The sequence below is a fragment of the Papaver somniferum genome, chromosome 5 (genome assembly GCF_003573695.1).
Source record: "Papaver somniferum cultivar HN1 chromosome 5, ASM357369v1, whole genome shotgun sequence".
NCBI classification, from domain to species: Eukaryota; Viridiplantae; Streptophyta; class Magnoliopsida; order Ranunculales; family Papaveraceae; genus Papaver; species Papaver somniferum.
The window spans coordinates 36752841-36763540 of NC_039362.1; the positions used below are offsets into that span (position 1 = coordinate 36752841).

Consider the following 10700-nt stretch of genomic DNA (forward strand, 5'->3'; position numbering starts at 1 on the left):
CTAGATTCAATAACCATCAGAATTTCGACTCATATTCAGAAACCTACAATCCTGGTTGGAGGAACCATCCTAATATTTCATGCTCTAAAGGTCAAAAATCAGGGTCATACTAGTAATCTTCAAGTTCGGCCTTGGTTTAGTTACCCCAAGAATCCATTTGAGCCACTAAAGTCTCAAAACATTTTAGAGAAGAAGACTAGCTTAGAGGAGTCTCCTACTATGGTAGCTTACAACACTGCAACATTTCAACTGTGTTCTCAACAAGCTCTACAAGCTGATTGTAAGACTTTACAGGAAAACACTCGAGATATTTCAAATCTAAAAACCCAAGTGGGTCTAATTGTTGAATCTTTGAGAGAATGATAAAAAGGAAAGTTTTCTAGTCAACTATGCTAGAGGAGCTCATGAAATATTTTTAGTTGGTAAGAAATTATCAAACTATGCAATTTCAATAACAACCCTTAGGAGCGGAAAAATGGTAAAAAATAAGGTAGCCATGTCTAATAGTGGACATACTGTAGTTCCACCTTCCACTTCCCAAGATGAATAAGTAACTGAAAAGACTGATACAATCTCTAAGGATTCCCAAATAGAACCTGATACAACTACTTTTGTGCCCAGAGTCCCTTATCCGCAGTAGTTAGTTCCAACAAAGAAGAAATCGACTTTCAACGAAATAAAGCAATATTCTTGTTTATGTCAAGTTCCTTAAAGATCTTTGTATATGGAAGATAAGCTTAATGTCCATTAGAAAGCGTTTTTAGCTGGTGAAGTAAGTTCGATCCTTCTAAACTAAACACTTCCTAAGCATAAAGACCCTGGATGCCCCATCATAAACACGCGCATGGATTGGCAAGCTAGGGCCGGGTTGACCCTAACCCGACCTGTTGACGACTCTGAGTCTCAACCACCTCAGTTCATAAAAGGTAGGGGTGAACAAAAAGTCCGGAACCGCGAATTTCACCCGTATCCGTCTGATACGGATACAGGTGGGATTCTCAAATCCGCACTTTTAGCGGTTTGGTTGCGGTTCGACTTTAAAATCCGCGGATTCACCCACACCGTAGTTGATGTACATTACTATGCATATTCACCAATATATGAATGACTTTCATGCCCTTCTATTAAGCTATATATATACATTGCAGTATGGCACGGTATGTTTACCTTAGTTATTCTTGTTGTATAATGTGTTGCTTACTTAAGTAACATTTTTGCGTTCAGTCGTAGTCGTACTCGCCTTCCAGGAAGTCTATTTGATTCATACTTCTTTGAATGCTGTATATGATCTTGAGGTTTAGTGGGTGGTTTGAGGTTTTGAATTTGATCAGTCGAAATTAAACATGTAGTAGTGAGATTAGGAAATCAAAGATGGGAGGGGATACAACCCACATGCCACGATTGCATAATGTACTTAACATTCAAGAGAAAATTAGAAAATGAGAAGGGATACGGCCAACAACTACATGGTATGAGTCGTGTGACAAAAGACTGCGTTGCTCACTAACAGTTTTTTGTTTTTTTACTAGATCGTGGTTAATACGCATCCGCTCATATCACCCCTTGATCTGCGAATAATTGGGTCGGTTAAAATTAAATTTTCCAAATCCATATTTTGAAGGATTGGACACGGATGACCCTGATCCGCAGTCTGTTGCCACCCCTGATAAAAGGTGCAGCGAGGAAGATATTTCGGAAAAGGGCCCCTTCATAACAGTATCAGTTACATTCTCCTAAATTATCTCTCTGTTTTCCTTCACCTTACCCATACTTGTCACGTGCTGACGCATATGCTAATGTAAATCTCTTCCCAGAGAGAGAGAGAGATATTTTATCATGATTTTATGATATTTTTGTAGTAGAATCAGACAGTCAGTGTACTATATAATAACAGCTGTTTTGGAACTTTTTAGCGATACCACTTTCTCTCTCTTCCTTTACTTTAATTTTTATTTTGTCCTCCTCACCAACAAAAAGCCAATAATAATAATATCCTATATCTTCTCCTCCTCCATCATCAATCATCGGGAAAAAAAAATCTAGGGTTTCTTCATCTCTATTCATTTCACTTCCAATCTATTTATCCATTTCAGAAATGGAGGAGCAGAAGAAGAAAGTAGAGAAGAGAAGTGCATGTGATTACTGTAACGAATCAGTAGCAATATTATATTGTAGAGCTGATTCAGCTAAATTATGTTTATCATGTGATTATCATGTTCATTCAGCTAATGATTTGTCTAAAAAGCATATCAGGTCACAGATCTGCGATATCTGTAATTCAAAACCTGTTTCTGTTCGCTGTGTTCACGAGAATCTCGTTCTTTGTCCTGATTGTGATTTTGATTCTCATGATGTTAATTCGAATCATCATCAGCGGTGTCAGATTGAAGGTGTTACAGGTACTCCTTCACCTTTAACGCTTGCTGAGAATTGGGGGTTTGATTTGAATGATCTTGATGTCGCTAACCGTAAACAGAGGAAGAAGAACGAATTTGAAGATGAAAAAAACGGAGATTCTTTGTTATCGAGGGATTCAATGTTTCAGAATTGGTCGAATTTGGATTCGATATTGTCAGTTGATTCATCGTGGATGTCTAAATCATCGAGTAATAATAATACGTCTTCCATGATGGGATTTCAAGATCTAATGGTTCCAAATGAGAATAATAGTCGTAATTTTAATAATCATAATAATTCGGCGGCATTGTTTCCGAACGTTCCGTGTGCTGAGAAGAAGAAACAACAGAGTAACCCGATTTGTGGCAAGTATAAGAATGTGATGCTCAAGCAATTGATTGAGTTGATTAGAAGAGATCCCATTGATGATGGTGGTGGCGGCGACGATGAATTTAGTAATGAGGACTGGAAGAAGGGAGATAATGATTCTAGTAATGGAGTTAATGATGAGACTATGGATGGAATTAATGATTCTTTACAGCAACAAATACCGTTTACTTCGTTGCTAATGCTGCCTGTGAGATCTGATGTGAAGGGGTCAGCGGCTAATAATGAAGATAATTTCTGGGATTGTATGCCGCAATCCGAGCAGTCTAGTCAGGTTTATTTTCTAACACCATTTGATTTACAGTTGTTATATGTTTTGAGTACTTACCAGTTCTATGCATTTTCTAATTAAGGCGTATAATTGGGATAATGGGTTATGAATGGAACTTATTTGATTTGTACTGTTAGATCTGTTGAGTAGATAAATCGAGATTGGTGCTGTTATATTAAGGACTTGCATTTCACAAGTGCATTAGAGTTGTGGGTTTATTGTTATAGAGATAGACACTAGGCAAATTTACTGATCAGTTTTGAATTTCAGCCTGTTGTGTTTCTGTTTTTTTGTTGCATGACTGTGAAGGTTGTTTTTGTATCTGTTTTAAATTCTTGAATGGTGCTTTCCCATCTTGGAGAAATCAGGAATGTGCTTTGAAATACTAACTAACTTCTTGCCCTACTTGCAGATATGGGATTTTAATTTAGGAAGATCTAGAGGCAATGAAGAGCGCAATCAAAGAGAAGTTGAATATGGTACAAATGAACCTGAATATCTGATGGAGAGTTACAGTAAGTTTATTAGACAACCCTCCTTCACAACTTCAGCTATGCTAGATGAACCATACAGTGGGAATTACTCCAGTATGCTCGAGGACAACGAATCACAAATTGTAAGCCATTCTGACTAAAATACGATTCAATTCTGGGTATCGAATCCCTGTTTTCTATTTTCTCTCATGTTGGCTGAGAGAACATTCGAGAATGTAACTCACGCTCCCATGTAGCCAGTGAGTTACTAGTAATCATATCTAGCTGAGTAAGTCAGAGTATAATGTCTTTTTTGACTGGAGGTGGAGGCCATAACAACTAACAAGTGAGACCAGGGAAAGAATTTAGGTGACCATTCTTGTTTTCCTTTCACATAGGACATTGGATTTTGATTATTTTGATCCACATGTTGCAGGCAAACCAAAGACTAACAACATCAGGGAGCAATAACATATCTAAAACGACTCAGTTCTCAGGTTCGATTGTTCCTAAATCCGAATCTTGCAGTTACATGGAACAACCTTTCCTAGTTAAAGGCGGTATTGTGAGGGCAACAACAAAGGCTGACATGGAGTTGCTAGCACAGAACAGAGGCAGCGCGATGTTACGGTACAAGGAGAAAAAGAAAACCCGCAGGTACTTCGTTGCTTTTGTTTCTCTTTTTTTCTTCCTCCTGCTCGTTTGAATCCAAGCTTTGTTGATTGTTTTTCAAAGAGCTTCAGTTTGTAAGTTTTTACTAATAATTTGTTTGGAATGTGTATAGGTATGAGAAGCACATCCGATATGAGTCAAGAAAGGCCAGAGCTGATACTAGAAAGCGTGTGAAGGGTAGGTTTGTCAAATCGAATGAAGTTCCGAATGTTGAAAATTGCAGCTGATTTCAGCTTTTCCCAACCCTTTCTGTAAAAAAGGCACTCTGATGTCATCTGCAGTTGTTAGTTGAGCCAACTATCAAGGTGCTCATGACATTGTTGGTGCCGTATGTAAATATTATACAATTTCATTGCACTACCAAATGTATAAAATTTGAGTGGAGTCTCTTTTGATACGGGCCTACTAGTTTGATTTCATTCACACTCAAGATTGGAACCCATCTCACTAGGCTGCCCCAGCAGAAGACGTGAATTAGATATGAATCTCACTTGACAATACTAGTTTAACTTCTATTATAGCGACCTGTCAGAACTTTATTGATATTGATTATCCGAATTGGCCAAGAGAAAGTGATGGCAAATGCAACTAGCCATCTTTGTTGACCAGCACAAGGCAAGAAAAATGGTACAATGGTGGTTAGATGGCTACGCAGAAGTCTTGAAAAGACTGGCAGCTAGAAGACACAGAATAGGTGCATAACAGGGACGGTGACCGAAGTGAAAGTTGCAGCTGACCCATCATAAATTCTATCCCAAATTCAGCTGCTTCATACTAGCTAGTTGCTAAGTTTTGCATCTGTTTCCTAAGCATGCACTACATCTCAAGAATCCGACTACGCAAAGTCTGCTCAGAGTTTTTTCATCAACACCTAGAAGGCTTGAACAATGATTTAGTTTAAATCTTACAATTTGCGTGGAAGAGTAAACTTGACCGAAGGAGATGTAGCATTTGAGGTCTGCCTACGATAAAGAACTCATTTTATCTCGAAATTGTTACTAGTTTAGTTATTCTAATGGCGGACCAAAAAGTGAGAACTACTAAGAGAATGAGACCCAAACCAGAACAGATCAAAGAAATCTGAATTCTATTACAGAACTTGTCCACGTAATCGCAAATGGGACTCCAACCAGAATGTCCATTTCCATATCTACCCACATAACCTATCGATGCAGCAGCAGCACATCCTGATACTCCCAACACAGTTGCTATCTGTACAAGAACATGATATAAATTTAGATGGAACCAACATTTGGTTCTTATTACCTTATCTAAGCAAAACCATGTCTTTAGATTTTGAAACATTACTTACGAAATCGCAAACAAAGATGTTGTAACATCGGTATGGTGTGGTAGACTTCACATAGATGAATAGGAACAGCAAAGATATAATGGAAAGAACAACTACAACAATGTTTGTACTCACAAAGTACCTGCATTGAAAGATCAAAGCATAAACAGATCTATAAATGCACCAAAATCTGATTAAAGAAATATAAGGTTAGAGGATTTAAGATACACTCACCTGAAGGCAGGAGAGTAGCTATACTTCGCATAGAACTCAATACCCAAAAACTCTACAGTTTGCTTTGCTGTGAATGTCAAACAGATTGCAGTCACTGTTAATGCAATCACCAAAATTCTCAATACAGATTGACTCACTAATAATACTATCGGTGTTTTACGAGGAAAAGCGTCCATTGAAGTCTTGAGGAAAATAGCAAGGGATGAAGATAATAAAACTGAGAATGTACGAAATCTCTTCTAATAATAGGTCAAATCTCTGTCGCCCAGGACTAGAGAAATTTAAAGATGCTATTACATGGTTCATAATATGTTAGCATGGAATCCGGACACAAATATTATGTGGTAAAACGGTAAGTATTTAGTCGTAACTGCAAGTCACCATACACGTGGCATGATCTTAGGACAGAAGTATGATAGTTACGCTGCAACAGAAGTATGGAATCATCGTTAAAGGCTACTTTCATCACGGGGCAAATTTTGAATGGACGGTTAGAGCAACTGCAGTCGTGCGAGTATAACCAAAGACCAAAGAGAAAAAAAAAGACCAAATTTTGGGTTTAATCTGGTGTGTGACCCTACGGTGGAAAAAGTAAATTTGGTCAGACGGACATTATACCAACGCCTGGTGTGGGCGTAGAATATACCAACGCCTGGTGTGGGGCGGGGAGTATACGTTCGCTCGGTGTAGAAAAAAAAAATAAAAAAAAAAAGAAAAAAAGTGGGGCGGAGGTATTATGCCCGCCCCATGCATTTGAAGTTTGTAAAGAGTGGGGCGGAGGTATTAAGCCCGCCCCACACAAAAGAAAAAAAAAAGACGGGCGTGCATTATACGTTCGCCTGGTGTGGGGCGTGGACTATACGTCCGCCTGGGGTGGGACGTGGACTATACGTCCGCCTGGTTATGGGGCGTGGACTATATAAACGCCCGACTATATTTGAGTTTGGTCTTGGTCGCAGACCAAATTTGGTCTGGATTTTAGTCTTTGATCAAATTTTGATCGATGGTCCGTCCCACTACGCCTATCAACTGGACACTATATTTGGGTTTAGTCGTCCATTGTGGACGCTCTTAGGGAGCTACCATGTATTATCTAAGTGATGGGTCAGCTGGAAAGAGCCGTATACGTGTGTTGGAGAAATCTACTCAGCATTTAATGCGTTTAATCACCCCACCTACCCATATCTGCAAATCAAGATAAGGTGGAAGGCGATAACCCAGGAAATCACGAGTCGCAACATATCATGAAGCGATGAGTGATCAATAGAGAAATTGGTGGGACCTCAAAATTTATCTATAAATAGCAAACTCTGTTGTTTAAGAAGGGGTTGAACTTTTAGGAGGAGAGTTAGGCATAAAGTGAGGAAGATATTCAATACTTGTATTTTTCCATACTCATTGGTTCACAAGACCTTGTAACATTCAAACATACGTAGTAAGATCTCAAACTCATTTGCTGAAACTAGTGATCATCTTTTTCTTAACTGTCCTTATGTAAGATCTATCTGGTTAGCAGTAAACATTAATGTGAGCATTGTGATAGCACAACATGGTACTTTTAGAAACTGGGTTATATCCTGGTTCTCTGCAGGTGCAAACCTTGTTTTTGGTTCTGGTATTACAAGGGAAGAAATTAACAAAACACTTATGGTTACTATTTGGACCATATGGAAAGATAGGTGTGCCAAAGTTTTTGAAAATAAGAATCCTGACAGGTCTCTTTCAGTGGCAAGGATTAATGACATAACTATTTTGAATTGTTCTTCTTCAAATAGTATTACAAATTCCCTGCGGGTTCAAAGATGGCTACCTCTTAATGATGATTATTTGAAAATTAATTTAGATGTTTCTTTCCGGAAACAACTTTCTCAAGGTGGAATTGGACTAATTATTGGGAATTTTGCAGGTGCCTGCTTTGGAGTCCAAGGGGAATACATTAATGGAGGAATGAAACAGGGAATTGAAGTGGAGGAGCTTGAGTGCAGAGCAATGTTAGCTGCTGTCAATTTAGCAAGAGCCAAAAATCTTAATAAAGTAGTTTTTGAGAGTGATAGTGAGGTAGTTGTGAAGTCAATCAATGAGCAGATTTCTTATGTTCATTGGATGAACCAGTATTTTATTTTAGATATTCATTTTTTATTTGGTAGCATTAGGCACTGGAAGTGTATCTCAGATAGAAGAGATGCTAATGGTGTTGCAGATAAACTAGCTAAAAGAGCTAGAGTCACTAAGACTCAGTTTGTTTTTCAGTCTGATTTTCCACCTGACATAAAAGGCTGGATTGATCAAGATAACAATGTAACACATTAATCTCTCAATTAAAGAAATTTTTGCATCAAAAAAAAAAAGATCTCAAACTCATTTACCCCCGTGGATGTATGCTACGGCTGAACCACATAAAATCCCTTGTGTCATTTATTTATATCGTACCTACTTTTCCTGCACATTTACATTAATTATGATAATGTGGTTTACTAGTAGAATTTGATAACATAATTAGGTTAGATTGATCCCGTGTATCGATTTTGATGATGTGTACTGCGGACCCGGATAAATCTCATCACCTGAGTTTTTAACGGTGTTTGGCGCTAGAAATAGGGAGGATTATCGGTGAAAGAGTCATCTTCTCTTCAAAACCTTTTCAGAAAGTTAGAAAGTGTCTTTTTTTCTTTAGAAAAAATGTTGTTTGCTTTTCTCTTCTACATTACTTGATGTTTTCATGGTAGAAATGCCGGATCTAACGAGGCTCGGGGGATAAGTACTACTCTATAATAATCACGAACACTCCTCAAACGATCCATTGTGTTAGCCAAACAATATTAAGAGTGGAACGGTACTCGATCATATTTCGTGGTTTCGTTTTAAGATGTATACTTAGAACACACTTGAAACAAAGATCGAAAGTTTTGTTTTCATGACAGAAATATCTGATCCGAATCAACTAAGAAAGCACTGATACTACTTAATAGTAATCTATCGGTAACTCCATCAAAACAACCTGATGATCCACAAGAATGGCCTTCTCAGGTGACAGTTATGCAGATCATATCACACGGCTATGAAATATAGACATCCTCTTGGTTTCCTATGAAACCCAAATCCCATAAATCCATTTCCTTTTAGAACAAAACCCGAAAAAAAAATTCTTTTTTTTTTCTTGAAAAAAAAGAAGAGAAATAGGAAAGTGTTTAAAAGTTGATCGACTAACCAATCGCTAAAATGCACGGAGATCGTTGTTTTGGCCTTTCCTGTCATTATTTTTCAGGTCAAAAATGGAAAAGTCGAAGGAAATAGTTCTGCAAAGTTCAAAGCGCAATACTCGGGCTTCATCCAAGAACTAGGTAGAAGTTTCAGACGATCCGAGTGAAACCTCCAAGAAGACCGCGAAAGAAAAAGCTAAAGTTGAAAAGGCGGCAAAGAAAAGGCGGCAAAAGAAATGGCCATCCAAGAAAGGGAGGCGAGAGCAGCAACCACGAAAGCAGCAACAACAAAAGATTTGGCGACTAAGGTGATAGCCGATAATGCAGCAAAATCCCTGGGAGCAACTAAAGCATCACTGACCTCATAAATGTAGAGCAAACAGGGGAGAACATTCCACCTTCGATATCCACACCAAAGACCACTCACCGGGAGATAATCGTCGGTGGATGATTACCGCGTACCGAAGTAGTAGGGGAAGTATTTCCAGCGCAAAATAACCAAGATAGGGACCCCCTGTCACCACAAATCGAAACCATCATCGATGGAAGCACTCGAGGAGATCCCACCCAGGCAGTCATTGAAGCAGCATAGACCGATGCACGGAAGGACGTAGAGGAAGGGGAAAATGCAGAAGCAGAGGTTGCGGCTCTAGCAAAAGCGGGAGAAGAGCATCGAAATGCCAACGAAGAAATGAGTCCAGTTCAATCCATTGAAACTATACAGATGGATGCTTTGGTCAAGGAAGTCTTACAGAATCAGAAAGAGTACCTGGATGTGTTGCATACCTCACTCAGGAAAATCAAACGCTAAAATAGATGGTCAAAAATGGCGCTGAAGGATCCCGAAAACAACAAGCCGATCAAGAAGGAGCATCGAAAATCGCTGATCGGAGGGAAACAAAAAACAAGAGCAGAGACTTGGTTATCTCCCCAACGCCACTTCGAACACGAAGGAAACACGACGATGACATCGATAGTCGTGGAGACCCAACCTACCAGCCAGCGGGATCCAGCTTCACCATAAACACCCGAATAGAGGAGATGTTCGACCAATGGAGATGCTAAGAGAAGAGTTAAATTGTTTGAAGTTTAGGCAGGGAGGCGGAGCACGATTAGAGGAAGTAATCCGTGCGGCGCGAACCACCCTGTTCACTCAATATATCATGTCCTCACCAACTTTCAATTGCTATAATGGAAGCGGAGACCCGACTACCCATTTGAGGTACACTGGGAGTCAAAGGATATTGTCATGTGTAGGTACTTCCTGACAAGTTTGAAGCTATTAGCGATAACGTGGTTCGATAACCTACCGCCCAACTCCATCGATACGTTCAGACAATTCACAAAAGTTTTCCTCGAGACATACATGTATAAAATGAACACCAAGACGGGAATGGACAAGCTTCTCACCTTAGCCATCGTACCCAGGGAGACCTTGAGAGAATACACATATTGGTGGTTGAAAATCTGCCAATCGATAGGGAAGGTTGATCCAATAGTCACCATCAATTACTACAAATACAGTTTCGATAGACAGTCACGGATTTTCGAGGAGTTGTGCATTATCAACGCACCCATAGAAAAAGAAAGGGAACTCAAGATCATCCAAGCAAAATATATTCAGCTAGAAAAGATGCAGCGAGACAATCCCAGAAACATTGGTAAGATCCACATATCAACCGCTCATCGCACTCACTCCGTGGAACCGGCAAGCGATAAGGGGAAACGAACTTCGGAACCAGAGCAACAGGGAGACGACAAGCGATCTCATCGTG

General features: G+C 39.3%; 2 protein-coding genes across 2 annotated transcripts; one reads left to right on the forward strand and one right to left on the reverse strand.

Annotated features, from left to right (window-relative positions):
* The first annotated feature begins 1907 nt into the window (after nt 1–1907).
* On the forward strand, nt 1908–4619 carry LOC113281391 (zinc finger protein CONSTANS-LIKE 13-like). The gene is made up of 4 exons (XM_026530115.1): nt 1908–3058; nt 3468–3671; nt 3965–4185; nt 4313–4619. Exons 1-4 carry the CDS (start codon nt 2096–2098, stop codon nt 4425–4427), a joined length of 1503 nt encoding a protein of 500 aa, XP_026385900.1. The 5' UTR covers nt 1908–2095; the 3' UTR covers nt 4428–4619.
* Nucleotides 4620–5181: 562 nt separating this feature from the next.
* LOC113278949 (CASP-like protein 1F1) lies at nt 5182–5901 on the reverse strand. The gene is made up of 3 exons (XM_026527668.1): nt 5726–5901; nt 5513–5633; nt 5182–5412 (listed from the first exon to the last, which is right to left on the reverse strand). The coding sequence occupies exons 1-3, from the start codon at nt 5899–5901 to the stop codon at nt 5182–5184; spliced, it is 528 nt and encodes a 175-aa protein (XP_026383453.1).
* Between the last annotated feature and the right edge of the window lie 4799 nt (nt 5902–10700).

Excerpts from the sequence above, each read along its gene's own strand:
- LOC113281391 (XM_026530115.1), top strand. The coding sequence starts at position 2,096 with ATGGAGGAGCAGAAGAAGAAAGTAGAGAAGAGAAGTGCATGTGATTAC. Across the intron at positions 3,059-3,467 it reads AATCCGAGCAGTCTAGTCAG|ATATGGGATTTTAATTTAGG; the intron begins GTTTATTTTCTA and ends CCCTACTTGCAG. Across the intron at positions 3,672-3,964 it reads AGGACAACGAATCACAAATT|GCAAACCAAAGACTAACAAC; the intron begins GTAAGCCATTCT and ends CACATGTTGCAG.
- LOC113278949 (XM_026527668.1), bottom strand. The coding sequence starts at position 5,901 with ATGGACGCTTTTCCTCGTAAAACACCGATAGTATTATTAGTGAGTCAA. Across the intron at positions 5,634-5,725 it reads AGCTACTCTCCTGCCTTCAG|GTACTTTGTGAGTACAAACA; the intron begins GTGAGTGTATCT and ends CTTTCAATGCAG. Across the intron at positions 5,413-5,512 it reads ACATCTTTGTTTGCGATTTC|ATAGCAACTGTGTTGGGAGT; the intron begins GTAAGTAATGTT and ends GTTCTTGTACAG.